Source organism: Esox lucius, chromosome 23 (genome assembly GCF_011004845.1).
Source record: "Esox lucius isolate fEsoLuc1 chromosome 23, fEsoLuc1.pri, whole genome shotgun sequence".
In the NCBI taxonomy this organism is placed as follows: Eukaryota; Metazoa; Chordata; class Actinopteri; order Esociformes; family Esocidae; genus Esox; species Esox lucius.
The window spans coordinates 2,696,264-2,714,281 of record NC_047591.1 but is presented as its reverse complement, the minus strand read 5'-3'; the positions used below and the strand labels follow the sequence as shown (position 1 = coordinate 2,714,281).

Genomic DNA, 18,018 nt, shown 5'->3' with positions numbered 1-18,018 from the left:
CATTCGTCCCCCCCCACCCCCCTCCCCCTTTACCCTCCTCCCAAATCTACCTCCCTTTTCCCCTCCTCTCTCCTTCCCTCTGTCCGTCCCGTTTCTCTATGCCTCTCCCTCGGATTGGGGATGGAGAGGAACACAGAGGGCAGAGGGGGGGTTAGGGTCACACTGTGTGTTCTAATGGCCCTGGTCTGTGTGTGTGTGTAATATTGAGGAAAGGGATTGTTTACTGCCTGTCTCCTACAGACCTTGTGTTCTCCGAGCCTCTAATGCATTGCAGCTGTGAGGGTCGACGACACAGGGCCCTCATGAACGGCTTCATTGTAAAGGGCAGTGTGTGTGTGTTACACATAACTCCACACCTCTCCTGGTCTATGCTGTAGAGAACAGAAATAATATGAATATGCAGTCAAATGTCTTTCCTCAATAACGCTCACTGAAACTGTCTCCTGGCACGTGAATGATAGGGAAAAAGATGCTTTCTAAAGGGATCAACTGTTTTCTAAAACCTTTATTTCACCTTAGTGGAAGAAAAAAAATGTGTTTTTCCCTGTGGGTGGTGTTTTTATTCTCTTTTTCTTTTCTACGTTTTGTGTAACAATACCTCCTCCATCTCGCTCGGTCTCCTTCCCTCCTGCGGCCTTGACGTTAAAGTTCTCTAAATTGTTTGACGAGGAACAATCACTACAGAACCTTAGGTAATTAACAAGATACTTGAGAAGGCTGATGATGTTGGATGTCTTCCTGAGTTTTTCTCTCTTTGCCTCATTTCCCTGTAAAGAAATAATAAAGATTCTTGTAGTCATATTCTAGACAATGCCTTTTTAGACTTTTAGATGTTCCCCACACACACTTACGCAAAGACACGCATGGACAAAAACATGCACACACATTTATTGTACTACCTTCGAGTTGCCAATTTTTTAAATTCTCCTTCAAAAACATATTTCCGTAATCCTAACCCTCACCTAACCTACACCCTAAACACAAAACACCTAACCTTAACTGTTCAACAATATGTGAAATATTCCTACAAACCCCTAACACCTAACCCTAACCCTACTTCTAAGCCACATTATAACTTCTAACATAAGCCCTAAAACCATTCTTTGCTCATGCGGACTGACAAAATGTTCCTATAATGTTATAATTTCCTTGTTTTACTATTTTCAGTCCCCACAAGTAGTACCCACAAGTAGTACCTTGTAATGGTAATACCAGTATACACACAAACACACAGACACACACACGCACACAAAGATTGGCTATCATAATAAACATCCACTAAGATCTATCTGCCGGGAGTCAGCTGAGGTCCATTTAAAGCTTTATGATTCTCGTTTTGCACCTAGTTAGTTGGCATAGTAAAGAAATGAGGTTGTCTGTAATGCCCAAACAACATTATCATTGGGATTGCAGCTGTTTTGTAGCCGAGGTCAAGAAAAGATGCCGTTTCCAATCCCGAAGACCAATTTACTCCCTGAATGAGATTACATTTAACTCCAGATACATTTTCTTCATTTTCCAAGGAATTACATTAAACTAAATGGGAGCGTAATGAGAATGATTGTTGTTGACATTGCAGTGTCCATAGCTTAATTTTTTATTTATGGCATGAGAAGGTTTTGTATATCTAGTTGTACTTGTGTGGGGCGGGGAAGGTTCTCTGCCTTATTTTTCAGGGACAAGAAGAAGAACAGTTGACAATCCTGTTCTAGAATATTCCTAAATATTTCTAAATACAACACCTGTTTGTGAATGCATGTGCACGTGCAGTGTGTGCATACAAGCATTCGGGCATTTTTGTCCCACATTCACTTGTGTCTGTATGTGTGTGTCGAGTACAGATGGAGTGATGGCGTGTTTAAAAGTTTCAGGCTGCTGTATTTCCGGCTGTCAGGTTGTTTTTTTCCCTTTCCTTCAGAACAATGGCTGATTGGCTCTCTCCATGACACACCAACCACACACTCCTAATATTGACTGACAGCGCTAAGGGCTGTCTCCCTGCCTGTCTGCCACAAACACACTCAGCACCCCACACACACACATAAATCATCCATTCTCTCTAGGTGCACGCATTTAAGTAGTACATACTATAGGCCTGTTTATATATCTACTCATCTTGTATATTTTCTCTTATCGATGACTTGTTAGAAGTGTCTTTGGTACTGACAAATAAGTAATATCAATTTTAATAGCAGCAGCTGTATTCAGAATGCATGGCGAGGGACATTGGACTTGCCAGACTGGGCAGACAGAGATATGTTCTTCTTTTCTAAGGGGAGCGAAGCGTAATAGAGGAGTCTCTTCAAACCAGTGAAGAAAAAGCTCACCCTCCTCTCAGGCTGATCGAAGATGAGATGGTTTGAAAACTGATGTCCAGGATGATGATCTGGACGTGTGTGTGTGTGTGTGTGTGTGTGTGTGTGTGTGTGAGCATTGATGTGTGTGTGCAGGGCTTAAGGAAGGGGGCAGTATTTGCTCTGAGGAAGCGATCATCCCTACGGCCACACAACCCCTCCCCTTGCGTTCACACACAAACACACACTTTCTCCCTCACACACACACACACACACACAAACACTGCCACACTCTGCACTGGCCCTTTAAGAGCTCAGCGCTGATCTAACAGCTTACAGGGAGGGGGGAGGAGAGACTGGGAGGGAGGGAGCGAGGTTGAGAGTGCTACGGAGAGAGAGAGCGAGCGAGAGAGGGGAACAGACTCAGTTGTCTTTCTCAGAGTGTGAAGGATCAATAGACAGTCTTGCTGGGGAGGTTGTGTATCCCTTCTATCTGTGTTTCGGAGCTGCACCTTTTTTTTTTGGAAGGAGACGTCCTATTTCCCACAGAGCTATTCCAGCATGCTCACAGACCCTGAGCTGCCCCAGGAGTTTAACAGGTACGTCCGCTCTTTCTCTCACACACACACACTTGTGCGCTTGGACGAACGGACCACCGAGAGAAGAGGGACAACAGGACAGAGAGGGAAGGAGGGAGGTTGAGTGCCAAAGGAAGGATAGAAGGCGTTTTTGCTTTCTTGTTCATGGGTTTGGGAAGGATTGTGCGCTTGCTTTGTAATTGTTGAAATGAAGAACAGTTTTCTGAGTTAACTACTCAGCTACTTTGTTGGACAAAGCTAGGAAGTGTGAAAGATAGGGATGAGTGTAATGAAAAATAGGTAGATGGGTTAGAGGAGAAGGAGGTTAGACAGACAGCGAGAGAGAGAGAGGGGGAGTTGGTGTTTGAGACTGTCCTGTGTCTTTTAGAGATACCACATGCAAAGCTTGAGCAAACTGGTAGTGTGTGTGTGTGTGTGTGTTGTCCAGCTGCGGTAAACAGAGTGACCATGATCTGTGAGTTTGGCCCTGCTCTCTCTCTCCCTCCTTCTCTCTCTGCCCCCCCCCCTCCACACACACACACACACACTCTGTCCTCTCTCGCCGCTGCACACATTCCAGTTAAACTAAGTTGTTCATGTCAACGTGTTCATTGCCGGCTTGACTAACAGGTTTATGCAGCGCTGTTAGTCTGCCTGTCTATTATGTATGTCTGTTAGTGTTTTCTGCCTGCAGACTGATCTAAGTCCCGGATCTGTTCACACGCTGAGGTGAGAAAGTGAACGGTTTGATTCAGTCCATCAATAGTTTCTCAGGAAGTCCCCACTCACCACCCAACTACCTGACCCTTACAGAATCAATCTACAGTTTACAATTCAGAAACCCTGGCGACTAGTTCTACTTCTGCTTTAGCCGAGTGGCTATTTTGAGACCGCGAGAAGAAAGCTCACATTCATGTCGAGATGTTATCGAACATGAGCAAATTGTTCAGAGTGGGAGAATTGTTTGGCTGTTTTTACAGTCAACTCGTGGTAAATTCCCGAACTAAAACACAAACATTACCGGTGAGCTTGGCCTACATGTCAGAAGCCTACAGTCGAGACAACTGTGTTGTGTTTAGAACCATAACCAATACACCCGTTCACATTATATCTTAGTTAAGTGGAATTGTTATGCTTTCATTATTGTCACAGCTGTCAGTTTACAAGCTTGATGTTTTCCTCAATTGTGAGGGAGGTGGACATATTCTCACCTACTTCCAGTTCACCTCGACAACATAACTGGCTTTTCTGGGGAATAATGGTTGTTTGATGTTAATGCCCTGAAAGAAAGATTACGCATAATACCCTGTTTTAATGCCTGCATTATTTATTTTTTCATACTGGCTCTCTCTCACTTGACTTTTATGGCATTAAAGTACTGTACTGTTTTGCCAGATGAAACTAATCTTTTGTTCAGAGATAAACTCGTTGGGTTTTATCCCTGAATTAAGAACACATTTATAGCGTTGCGAAAATGTGTTTTTAATAAATTATCTAGCTGCAAAGAGGGGGAGAATGAATGTGAAACAGTTCACTATGTGGAATTAAAAATTTAAAGGATTACATGTAAAAGCAGAATGTATGGCGATAAAGTGGGGATTACAAAGAAAAAAGGCCGGTTAAAAGTCTGCTTTCCAGTAATGTACTCCATCAGTGGATAAGGACAGACGACTGGGATCGCTGTGCCCGTTCATATAGTATGTACGTTTGTGTGTGTGTGTGTGTGTGAGAAACTCTCCAGCAAGCGTGCGTGTGAGAGGCTTGTTCACTACTCCCTTCAGCGCGGACCGAGACAGAGTGCCTGTGTGTGTGTGTGCGACACTCATCATCAGTCCTGCTTTCTGTTCCTGCGTTTCTGTAAGTGACCATTTTTACCCTCTTCCCCGGTCATCCCTTTCCGCTTTCTTGTTTAGATCACACTTTATCTCTTTTCTGATGCGGTTATCAGTTACCAGGCAAAGATGTGACAAAGAATGACTGTGTTGTGATGGAGGCACGCTCTGCATTAATGTTTAGGCTTTACAGCTGCTATAAAAGTTAAGTCATGATATAGCAGGACGGTGTGTGCAGTTTGGGAAATGAGCTGAAATGGCTAAGAGGAGTCAAAGAAGTCTCATTGCTTTTAACTGAGTCTTGTTTAGTTTGAGATCATTTTTGGAAACTAATAGAATGGGTTGTTTTTTCGGAAGTTTTTATCATCTCACTACTTTTGAACAGAGATTCTGAAATGATTGAATAGTTTGAATGATTTTAGAACATTCACATTCATTTTAGACTGGTGTATATCACAACTATAGTTGTGTTTCATTTTTGAAGTATTTTTAAAAATAAATATTGTTGTCATTATTGTTTATTATGTAGTGGTAATAGCCATATCATTATAATAGCTTTTATTATTAGGCTACATTTGTTATTTACATGCCAATTTATGGGAGTATTTTAATTGTCATGTAATGATTATAATATTAATAATATTGTTGTGTTGTGGTTATTAATAGAAATCAGTTTGAATGTTTCTGACTCAATTGCTGTTAAACTATGGAAAGAATTCACCTGGAAACATCGGACGGCTTATTCAAACACAAGACGGCTTTACAAAGAACACTTGTATATGAAATACTAAAATGGGGTGATTTCTCTGGCATAGTTGACATAGGAGTATATCTGTCATTATGTCTGACACGGGTGAAGCTGAGTGGATGTGTGTGTGTATGTGTGTGTGTGTGTGAAATGTCTTTATTGCCTCAGAGTGACTGTAGGTCTGTGTGACTGACCAGGTTTGAAGGGGAAAGATTCTGTGGTCAAACTGACAGATTCCACAGGGATGGAGAGCAAGAGAGAGAAGTGAGAGAAACAAAGAACGAGGGAATAGAGGGTGACAGAAAAAGAGAGGGAGATGGAAAGGGAAAAGAAAGGGATTGATTGTGAAGGAGGGGAGGAGAAAAGGAACAGCACTCCTTGGGGGTGTTACGGGGATCAGCGTGGGACTTTCACACTCCGCCAATTGTCCCTGTGGGTTTATTGGGCAGCCGTCGTGCAAAATGTAGCATTTTATGTTTGGGTCCACACCGGATGTCTAAACACTGTGCCTCAGTAAAACTGGGGAAAACCGCTACAAGAACACCACAGTGATCTGGGAGGATTTTGGCTTGTTAGATAGAAATGCGGTTGAACACATCGCAATACATTTCGAGGACAGTGGATTTCAATTGTGATAATCTAATTGGTTACTGTTTGAAACTTAAACACTGAACCTAATTAAGTCTGGGATTGATTTGACGGGAAGTGTGTAGAATGAATTTATATTTAACTGCATTGAATTGGATTTATGCCGCATTAGGTGGAACTTTATTGGGGATTAGTGTTAAATGTTTTAAAGGGTCGCCATAATGTACTTGAGGACTATGATGAGAAAACTGTGGCTGCGGTCTAGTTTGTTAGTGTGTGTGTGTTTTTGTAATTGAGTGGAGTGTCCGTGGTCTGAACACTAATGCAGACTGTCCTCTCTCTGCGTCTCTTTCGCTCCCTGTGGCCTTTTCGGGCCTCCCTCTTTCTCTCTCTCTGAGTCCTTCTCTCAGACTGGTCCATTGTTTGGCCCATATTGTCTGTCCCTCCAGCGGCTTGATAACCGTGTCTCCATGTTGGAAAAAAGAATGAAAGAAAGAAAGGCCGAAGAATACCAGAGCGGAATGCTAACCCCCCACTCCCTCCCTCTCTCTCCCTTCTCCCCCCTCAACCCCCAGACCTCCCCAGTGCTGTCAGCTGACCTCTGTCAGCCAATCAGCGGCTGGTAAATGTTGTTTCGATTGTTTGGAGACATTAGTGCTTAAGGGTAAAAAAATGTGTCTTGCCGTCCTGGTGTCACTGTGTGGCATGGCTTCATCTTTTGAGCTGGATGTCTTCTGGGTTTATTGAGTGGAGTCTAACAAGAGATACATGGCAAAGGGGTCAGGGGCCAAAGGACAAGGCGGACTGTTACTTCATCACCAGTTGGCCCGATACAAGTCAGAGGCTGCTAACCCAGGGAAGCTGAGCAAAGTCCTGGGCTTCTCTTTTTCCACCCCTCTCTCTCTGTCTTTCTCTCACTCACTCTCTCCCCTCTCCATCCCTGTACATCCCACAATGACAGACAGTGTTAGTCTCTGAAGGTCCCACCCAGGGAGTTACAATAGCAGCTCTGTGTCTGCAGGTGGGGGGGGGGGGGGGGGTCAGGGAGGGAGGACCGTCGAAGGGAAGAGAGTTGGCCATTTGGGTGAGGTGTGAGCGTTTCAAAGGAGCGGGGAAAAGAGAGAGCCCAGATGCAAGCTCATGTGTGTGTTTTTCACCCACGGGTATAGCAGAGTTCACTCCTCCCATCCTCGGCGCGTCTTGTTTACAGAAAGCCACGGAGAGCGACAAATGGACAGGAGTTTTATGGACAAGTCGAACAACTGCAGTCTAAACAGCAAGCATCCCGCACAATGGAAAAGCCGTGTTCGTCTGTCAATAAACATTACTGCTCCACTTGGTCGCTCATAAACATCAGGTGACGAGTCTGGAAAGCGACAAAAACGTCGTCATTTTGTTGTTTTTCTCCCTCCGAACATTTTCCCACAACTGTCAGATGAAGGGTTGGGAGGGGGGGGGTGACGGTCTGTCTTTTTCTGTACCGTTTCACTTGCTTTACTTTTCCCTGCTAACCCCTCATAATATGGAAGCTCTCCAAGGTAAAATGTCAGTGAAAATCACAGCATGGTGACTCAGTCGAAAGAACCAAATAAGAATAACAAAAACATGACAGGGAACTATGCAGACTCCTGCCGTGATGACTAAAGGCCTGGCAGGACAGGAGAGGAGTGTGTGTGTGTTTGTGTGTTTGTGTGTTTGTGTGTGTGTGTGTGTGTGTGTGTGTGTGTGAGGTTGTTTAGGGAAGTGGTAATGAAGGAAGCGCTGAGGTACTTAAAGACCACAGGCTACATGAGCTGGCACATGCCTAATGTCATCCCCTGCAGTGCGCACACACTTTGAACATTTGCTGTGTGTATATATGTGATGACATTGATGGCAATGACATTAGGCTCTGTGATAATGCCTTTTGTGGTTCATCTGGACAGGAAACGCGGTCATTCCCTCAGACTCCAATTCAGAGGGGGGAAAACAGAGGATGCTTTGTGTGTGTGTGTGACAGAGAGAGAGAAAGAGTGTGCCTCTGTGTCTGTATGTCACGTGTGTCATTTCACCAATTAAATGCAAACAGTGCTACAAGGTTTCTCCTATTTCTTTTTAAAACACTGTCCTCTCAATGTCACTCATGTGAAACAAAACACGTGGCTGAAGCCGAATAGACAGAAAGTGGAGAAGGAGCAGCTGACATATGCATGTCTAGCTCAAAAATACCATAGTAGCCGCCACAATGACCAGGGAATAATCTCTGAACGCGTGGAAGTCGGGAGCTGTTAGGTCCACTAGCTTGTGGGCTCCGTTTCGTCTGTTGCTATCTCACTGTTACCACTGACAGAAAGGACAGCCTATAAATAGACATTAGTCTATATCCTGAAGAGTCTGACAAGACGGTCAGAAAAGAGGGGAGGAACTGGGAGGAGTGGACAAACAGCTGATTGTGTTAAGAAGGGACATTCAGTAAGATGACACTACAAGCCAGCTCAGTTCATCAACCCTCAGAGAGGTAGAAAGGATCCGATACAGGGAGGGGGGAGGGGGGAGGGAGGGAGAGAAAGAGACAGAATGAAAGAATGAGAGATTGCTTATTTTCTTTGTACATGCCTTGGCAGTGTACACATATGGTTCCCATACCAATTTAGCCTTTTAATTTGAAATGAAATTACAAGATACGTGCATTCCACACCAAAAAGTTTTAGCTGCAAAAGGTTCTGCAAAACGCTTTGTTTTGCTTTACGGAATGAATGAATGCATGCCAGGTACGTACCATTTCTTAAAACGCATTCCTCAGGTGTGGAGAGGCTTTATACTTAGCTGGCAAAGCACCCGTGGCCTAGGTGTTAGCCACATACCATCTAACAGTACTGCGTGCACAATGTCCCCACACACACACACACACACACACCTGACTGACAGAAGTGGAGGGGTTGCTCAGAGATGACATCACTACCCCTTATTGTCAATTTTGAAACCTGGTTTTGAGGTGGACTTGTACCAAATTAAAATATTGATTAAGTATGTTTATTTAGCTGTTTAAATGCTGTTAAGGACAATTAAGGACTGTTGGTAAACATGTACCGCTGCAGCATGGCTGATCAACTGTTATTTCAGCAAAACCTGTGTGTATTCTGGGAAATATATCCGAGAATGGTTTTGAAGGTAATTACAAACTCATTCTGATTGTGGAAGTCTAAAGATCCATAAACAGCTACAGAGATGAAAAAGAGAGGAAGAACGGGGGACGGAAGAGAGAGAGAGACGGAAAGAGACTGAAAAGGAGTGGGAGAAAGGCGGAGAAAGTGAGTGGAAGGGTCAGTAGTCGGGGAAAGACGAAGAGAAAGAAAGATTGAATGAGAGAAAGATTGGAAGAGAGAGGAACCCGAAGGTGTGCGTAATAACATCTGACGTATGGGAAATGATGGGCTTGTTTCTCACTCAGTCTTCATTAAACATGAAACAAATCTTTGCCTGCGTTGTAGCGCTGCTAATATGAATGATTTAACACAACAAGCAGGATGCGGAGAGATACAGAGCTCACACACGGTGTGTGTGTGTGTGCGTATGAATTGCTCTGACAAAATGTACATTAAATTGTCACTGTGTGTATGGTATTCTGGTCATATACCGTCTGGGTCCTTGGCTGTGTGTGTGTGTGTGTGTGTGTGTGTGTGTGTGTCTTCGTCCCTAGATGTGTGTCAGCTCGTTCCTCTCCTTTATTTCTTTCTCTCATCCTGTCAGGCGTTGAAGTGGGTCAGTTGAAGAAGAGCTAGACTGGCTGGTGTTAAGAGAGTTCTCCACCGGTCAGTCGATATATCAGTGACGGAAATGAACAGTCAATCAGTCTGCTCCTGTAGTTAATAGCCAGTGTATTTCTGCCAATTACTGGCTTACCATTAAATGTACATGTGTGACACGAGAGACTTAACACCGTAGCCCTATGCAATGATCAAAGAGACTGAACAGGGAAAGTGCAGCTTTAATCTGAGCTTAGTGGCCATCGCTAACTCAAGGGTGCACCGGTTTGAGTGTGAATGTGTTTCTGGGGGAGATATCCGATGCTTCACGTGTCCAATTCTGTTAACACGGATTCCGGCACAGCCGACTGTTGCGTTTATGTCCTGTTCACATTCAAAAGCTTAGAAGATGGATGGCGCGTTTGGTTCGGTTTCGCTGGTGTGTGTGCATACCTTCGTTAATGCTAGTGCGTGTGTGTTTAGAGAAGCCCGGTTTGTCTGGCTTTATTTTTCCCTGCAGCCAGTGGAGGGAGAGAGAGAGGGAGGGGGCTATGTTTGGCATGTCTGCCTGTGTTAGCGCCATGGAGGATGGAGTGAAATTATGCTAATAGTCGCTAATTATGACCTTGGAGACCGCCTTTGCTGCCAGTTGATCGACTTAATAAAGCCCTTCTTTTTAATCCCAACATCACTACATGCGTTCAATGTTTCATGGAGCAGCCTCTCGTGCAGGACAGGTCTGCCAACTTTCAATGCAATAGCTACTATAACCTGCTCACCTGGGGTGCCGAATTGTATAGTAATTAGACTTCAAAGGCTTGTAGAGAAAATATTAATTTTGTTGCTCATGAGGAAAGCTGTGAGAAGTGGATGGATGGATGGAGGGTTGAGGACAGTGGAGAGGAGTGGGGAGGACAGGAGGACAAGAGGATGGGAGGGAGATGGGAAAGGAGAGGAAAAGAGTGTTGAGAGCAAAAGAGGACAGAAAAGGAGGAGAAAGGAGTGGAGAGGAAAGGAGAGGAGTGGAAAAGAGAGGAATGGACAGGAGAGGAGAAGACTGAAGAAGGAAGGAAAGGACAGGCGAGGAGATGAGAAGTGGTGGTTTTACCTCAGGAATATTCCAGAGTATTAGCAGCAAACAGTGAGTGTTCTTGTTCTGCTAAGATGTGTGCGGAAACTGATCTAGGATCAGCCTACCCTTTCCTATTGCTAACCTTTACATTTAGGTGGGAAAACCCGTAACTGACCTCAGACCAGCATCCAGTCCGATGTGGTTTTGGGAGGAAGTAGGAGTCAGAGAAGTGTGGACAGGACATGGGTGCAGGGGCGGTGGTCCAGTTGAGGTGGAGTGGACTGACGAGGGTTGTGTATGTGTCTGTGTCTGTGTGTGAGTGAGCAGAAACAAAAGCTCCAGTGTGTGAGATTGAAAGAAAGTAAACAGCCTGTGATGAGGACAGACCTGCAATGTGAAGGCCTCTGTTCTGTGTGTGTGTGTGTGTGTGTATGTGTGTTTGTGTGTGTGTGTGTGTGTATGTGTGTTTGTGTGTGTGCGCGCACGTGTGTGTGCACGTGTGTGTGCACGTGTGTGTGCGTCGCGTTGTCTTTAGTTGATACAGCTGGGCCGGCCGCAGCTCTGACTACCCACTGTGTGAAACACAAGAACACTGGGTTACTCAACACACACACTAACTCACACTTTCTAACGCTTCATAAATTATACATACATATGTATAATTTATGTGTATATATATATATATAGATATATATATAGATATTGATATAGATATAGAATTGTTAGATATATACTTGCTTTCTTTATTTCTACTAATTCCTTTGGCTTTGGAATAAGGAGTTTCACATTATCCTTTTATTTTATAATGACAAACCATTTGGCAATATTTCTACTGTTGCCTGTATGTTTTAAGAGGAATACTGGTGTAAGAATGGAAAGATAGTGGAATGTACAAGTAAGCATATTGGCATATTGATCATTCTGCTCTGTTGCATGATTAGTTAAAGTCCCAATCTGCTCACAGTTTTTCTCAGGGCTTCCCTCCGAAGACAAACAATATATCTTGTTTTCCTCCACCTTTGTTATAAATCAAATAAGTAATAAATGATGTCTGAAAGTGGATGCGTGGGAGGAACAATGCCAGATTTGAAGTCAATGGAAATCCAATTGAGAGAGACTAATCTGTTTACAGTTCAGACTGTACAGTACCGGAGTGTAGTTCTAAACAAGTGGTACTGCATTGTTTGGCAAGGTTTTAGTACTACAGTGCCCATAATGCTCTGCCCTAATTCTTACAGACACATATGTCTGGAATAGCCACTTAGACAGAAACTATAGGATTACTGAACTTTAACTGTAATTAGCTAAAATTGCCCAGAGTCAAAACAGGACAGCTGAATGAAAGCAAACAACCTATACTTAATGTAAATAGTCAGAGAATCAAGTGTCACATAATCCTTGACATGTTCTTAAAATGTCAAACTCCTGGTGGTAAGAGTCCTGGATCAGGAAAGAAAAAGCAGGGAATCTGGACACCTAAAATCAGGACTTCTAAAAAGCCTGTGAATTTTGGTGGTTGTTTAACCAGAATGGCACAAACCTAATCAGAACACTTGACAACTGTCTTAACCACTATAAAAACCAGTCTGATACATCTGCTCATGTTTGTTGATCATTCTGTTTACAATATCAGCACTCTGGTTGTTGTTGTCGGGGCACAGGAAGTACAGTTTAGTATGTTATACCCCTAGCCTGTTGCTTCTTACATGAAGCACTCCTCAGCTTCAGCATATTCAGTAGTCTTTCCATATTCTCCTCCTCTCTCTCTCTCTCTCTCTCTCTCTCTCCCTCTCTCTCTCTCTGTCTCTACCTCCCTTCCATCCTCCGCAGACCCAGGGTCATAGCAGCAGTAGCTTCAAGGCTGAGCGAGAGCCACTGAAAGCACTTAGAGAGAATCTGCCAGCCATATTAAACCCTATTATGGGAGCATATTCATTGTGTCCCTATTCACCGTGGGTGCATTTAATGTCGGGGAGGGTTCACCTAATAGAAGCCACTATTCTTCTCCCTGTGCTTTCAACAGGGAAACAAAGGCAAAGTAACAAACGCGCGGCCACTATGTTTGCTATTTTCCACTGTATTGTCATGGCAGAGGTTTTCATAAACATCATTGTCCCTGTGCTGTCGGAGTGAAAGGGCCTTTGTCAGGCCTCGGTCATGTGTCATAAAACGTCAGCCCTAACCTGGACTCCATTTGCAGTAATGGCTTAGTGTGTACCGTGGGTGATTATGAACGTTGAAAGGGCCTGATGGCGAACAAGGATGTGATTGCGTATTGAAGGTTTAAAGAGCTTTCCTTCATAGTGGATGTAGATGATGCTCTGTGTATTATTTTAAAGTGGGTATTGTCTGCTGATGGAGACACAGCAGAATAGAATGGAATAGAATAGCTTTATTTTCCCTGTGGTGTGTATATATATATATACATTATGTATAGAAAAATGTATAACTATGTACTACTACATAGTAACTGAATATTACTATTTGACACACTGAAAATAATCAACCAAAAAACTAAGCAAATTGGAATGCCAACTCGAGCTAAACAGAGAGTACACAGTTGTGGAATACTGGACCACATGACTGACCACACATTAAGGAAAACATTGACTATGTGCAGACACATTAAGCACGGCCCTGATATTTAAATAGGCCATTAGAGGCAGACCTGGGTCAGGAGAAAAGACTGACTATGTTCACAATACTCCAGAATAAAGTGGAAACTGAGCTGCACTTCCTAACTCCTTAGATCATTCTGAACAACAAATAATTAAAAACTTTTGTATCTGTTAGGCTAAATACTGCTTTTTGCATTCACAACAGCACAATACATGACCGGTTCCTGTGATAAAAGGATAACCAGTGAACCACAAAGGAAATTGTCAATAAAACCAATATTTTACTGCCTATTTATTTTTTGCCTTGTCATTCATTCTTTGACTATTTGTACAAAAACAACAATGGACATATAATATTGCATTTGAAATTAATTAACACCTGTTTGGTTAATGTTTAGACATTCTGACTGATGTTTCTTCTGTATTATTTTTCGCTTGCTTTTTGAGATGTAGAGATGTCATGAGTCAGAGAGAGCCATTGGTGAAAGTGAATTAATAAGGAGTTTATATATGTTATAAATTAATCATTTTAAATACTGCAGGATATAAAACGTCTACACACCCCTGTTAAAATGGCAGGTTTTTGTGATTTAAAAGAATGAGACAAAGATAAATCATGTCAGAACTTTTTTCTTTTAATGTGACCTATAATGTGAACAATTCAATTGAAAAACAAACTGAAATCTTTGAAGGGGAAACGTGAAAAATAAAAACCTTACAATAACCTGGTTGCATAAGTGTGCACACCCTCTTATAACTGGGGATGTGGCTGTGTTCAGAATTAACCAATCACATTCAAACTCATGTTAAATAGAAGTCATTACACACCTGCCATCATTTAAAGTGACTCTGATTAATCACAAATAGTTCAGCTGTTCTCATAGGATTTTCCTGACATTTTCTTAGTTGTATCTCAGAGCAAATGCCATGGTGCGCAGAGAGCTTCCAAAGCATAAGAGGGATCTCATTGTTGAAAGATACAAAAGAAGAAAGGTACAAAATAATTTCCAAAGCATTAGATATACTATGGAACACAGTGAAGACAGTCATCTTCAAGTGGAGAAAAATATGGCAGAACAGAGACATGACCAAGAACTGGACATCCCTCCAAAATTGATGAAAAGACGAGAAGAAAACTGGTCATGAAAACTTCCAAGAGGCCTACAGCAACATAAAAGGAACTGCAGGAATTTCTGGCAAGTACTGACTGTGTGCTACATGTGACAACAATCTCCCGTATTCTTCATATGAATGGGCTATGGGGTAGGTTGGCAAGACAGAAGCCTTTTCTTACAAAGAAAAACATCCAAGCCTGGCTGAAGTTTGCAAAAACAAACTTCAGCATGTGGGAAAATGTGTTATGGTCTGATGAAACCAAGGTTGAACTTTTTGGCCATAATTCCAAAAGGAATGTTTGGTGCAAAAACAACACTGCACATCAACCAAAGAACACCATAACCACAGTGAAGCATGGCGGTGGCAGCATCATGTTTTGGGGCTGTTTTTCTTCAGCTGGAACCAGGGCCTTAGTCAGGGTGTAGGGAATTATGAACAGTTCAAAATACCAGGCAAATTTGGCACAAAATCTTCAGGCCTTTGTTAGAAAGCTGAAGATGAAGAGGAAGTTCACCTTTCAGCACGACAACGACCCAAAGCACTCATCCAAATCTACAAAAGCATGGCTTCACCAGAAGAAGATTAACGTTTTGGAATGGCCCAGCCAGAGCCCAGACCTGAATCCAATTGAACATCTGTGGTCTGAAGAGGGCTGTGTACAGGAGATGTCCTCGCAATCTGACAGATTTGGAGCACTTTTGCAAAGAAGAATGGCAAATATTTCCATGTCTAGATGTGCCATGCTAATAGACTCCTACCAAAAAAGACTGAGTGCTATAATAAAAACCAATATGAGCTTCAACAAAGTATTAGTTTAAGGGGGTGCACACTTATACAACCAGGTTATTGTGAGTTTTTTATTTTTCCCCCTCAAAGATTTCAGTTACTTTTTCAATAGAATTGTTCACGTTATAGGTCACATTAAAGGTGGAAAAAGTTCGGACATTATATATCTTTGTCTCATTCTTTTACATCACAAAAACCTGGCATTGTAACAGGGGTGTGTAGACTTTTTATATCCACTGTATATCAATATCTATTGAAATGAATCAGTCACCTTTGTCACACATGGCTGATATTACATCCCTAAATGTTTCATGCGTACACAGTCTCTCTTCTCTTCATTCACTCTTTTCTCTCCCCTTCTCTCTTCCTGTTTCCCTCTCTCTCTATCTCTCTTTCTCTCTTTCTAATGCTCTCTCTCTTCTTTCTCTCTGTTTTTTCCAGGATGTCTTCCAAGCGACCAATCTCTCCATATGGGGGGACAGATGGAGAAGTAGTCATGGCAACCAACAGACAGAGATTGGAAGAGAGAGATGACGGACAGGCTGTCATGCACCTCCCTCTGGCTCCCTACTGCAGCAAGGTGTCCCCCCGCTCGCCCCGCTCCCTGGACAGTCCGCCTGCCCTGCACGGAGCCACGGTAGGACACCCACCCATCGACTTCACCTCATATGACGGCTCTGATTGGTTACTTCGATTTTGATTCTTATCTTTGGTCCTTTTGCTTTTATAAATCCCGCCCCGTTGCTGAGGTGTTAAAGGTAGACTGCGTTAACCTAGCCATGGGCGGGACCGAAGATTTGGCTTTGGTTTACTGCGCTCACACTCAGTCAATCGCGGTGTCTGTTCATGTGCAAGGGGGCACCTCGCACTGCCACGGCGTGGTAGACTTGGGGTCGAAAGCGGCATTAGTTGAGCGTTGCACACCCATGCTTTTAGCTGTTGTGGACGTTGACACAGCTTGCTGTTCACATTGTACATCTATGTCATTTCTCAGAGTCAACTTTTAAGGACAGATCTAGAATCAAATGTTAAGACTCAAAAACGGTGTCTATACTGTAACTGTTTGGAAGACACAAGGGAAGCAGTAAATATGACGCATGACCGCCCATGTGCGTCACGCCAATGAGTCATGCTAGTAGGGGGACTTTGTGGTGGTGGCAATAAACTAATATAATCATTTGGATGTATAGTTTGTTGTGGGTGGGATGTGCTTTACTCAGATCAGATTAGTTGTGTGTATGTGTGTACCTGCGTGTATATATCATATAGAGTTGGAGTTTATGTGTTTTCATGGATATACATGGCTCCTGTTTGTGTGTGTGTGTGTGTGTGTGTATGTGTGTGTGTGTGTGTTTCTATCTATGTTTTGTGTGTTCGGCCTTTAACCATTACCATATTCCTCATGTTGAGCACCTTGTTAGCTACAGCTACACTTTGTCTTCAGACAGTAAAACAATGAAAGGCCATTTAAGGACGATAATAGTAAGCTAATTCTGTAATTATCCTACTGATGACACATGAAGTTGAACTCTGCTGCCTAGCACATCACAGTCACCAACTATAAACCAAAGTCCTCTCCTTTCTCACAATGAAGATATCAACTTTATCATTGCATGTTGTTGACAGTGGGTATTGGACCATGGGACATCATGTTTAGGACCATGAGGGCCATTTTGGGAGATGCAGGCTAAAGCCTGTTTTTTATCTGTCCCATGTTTATAGCCTTTGTAAAGTAAAGATAATACAGGGAAGTATTTATAGACTAGGACAACAAAACAAGTTTGAAATTTGATTGCATTGTGGTCATGTTTGTTGTTTTATTGAACTAATGGTAAATTATTATTAATCAACATATTATTGCATTATTATTATTTTGGTTATTATTATTACTGCTATAGATATTATTAATATCAATTTAATGTTTGTTTTCCATTGTACACATTAAATTTCACTATACATGATTCTTGAGTCAGTTGTTTGAATGACAGAATATTGAACCTTATAAAAGGAGAATGAGGAAGACCCGCATAATAATATTTGATGTGGATTATTAAAGCGCGAGCGGGCCGTCTCCTGGCTGGGTGGATTTAGTGAGAGCGGTAAGGCTTGGCATGTGTAAGATGTTAAGTTTTGCTACGGCTTTACGCTCTCAATCCTCACTGCGCTGACTGGCAGAAGAGTTGAGTGAGAGAGAGCATTACACGGTGCGCCTCGGAGGGGCTTTGTCACGCCAATTGTATGAAGTGATACGGGAGAGGAAATGGACTGCGCTCGTCCCCGGGTTGTGGCGGCTGTAGAGGCAGCATCCGCGAGGAGATTACTGCGCTTTACTTTGTCATAGTAAATTAACACGGCAGCGAAGCGCGCTCCCCAACACGTTGACCTCTTCATCTCTTCAAGCTGCCACTCGGAGAAGAGAGGAGGCGCAGGGGGAAATGAAACGTTTTTTTCTACTCCATGTTTCTTGGTGGAAGTACAGTAAATATGTCTACGTTTATCCTTGCCTTTCTTTTTTTTTCTTTTTTTCTCCTCGACCTAGTCCCTTGAGTTTTTCAGATATAAATCGAAGAGTTTAATTTCGCGGGAGTGGGAAGAGTTTTACAGACAGGTGATAATGAATAAGTGTTAATGAATACTCGTGTTTGTCTAAATGAGTCGAGG

General features: G+C 42.8%; 1 protein-coding gene across 10 annotated transcripts in view; it reads left to right on the top strand.

Annotated features, from left to right (window-relative positions):
* sox5 (SRY-box transcription factor 5) overlaps positions 1 to 18,018 on the top strand; it is a 243,323-nt gene that overhangs the window by 158,177 nt on the left and 67,128 nt on the right. For 8 of the 10 annotated variants that reach the window (XM_010886837.5, XM_034290025.1, XM_034290028.1 and 5 more), the window contains one exon: positions 15,799 to 15,994. In XM_010886837.5, the coding sequence (XP_010885139.1) occupies positions 15,800 to 15,994 (195 nt within the window). In that variant the 5' untranslated portion in view covers position 15,799. Of the gene's footprint in view, positions 1 to 2,693; positions 2,894 to 4,665; positions 4,730 to 15,798; positions 15,995 to 18,018 lie in introns of those variants that run through there. The other 2 variants (XM_010886835.5, XM_010886838.5) reach the window with 2 other exon arrangements.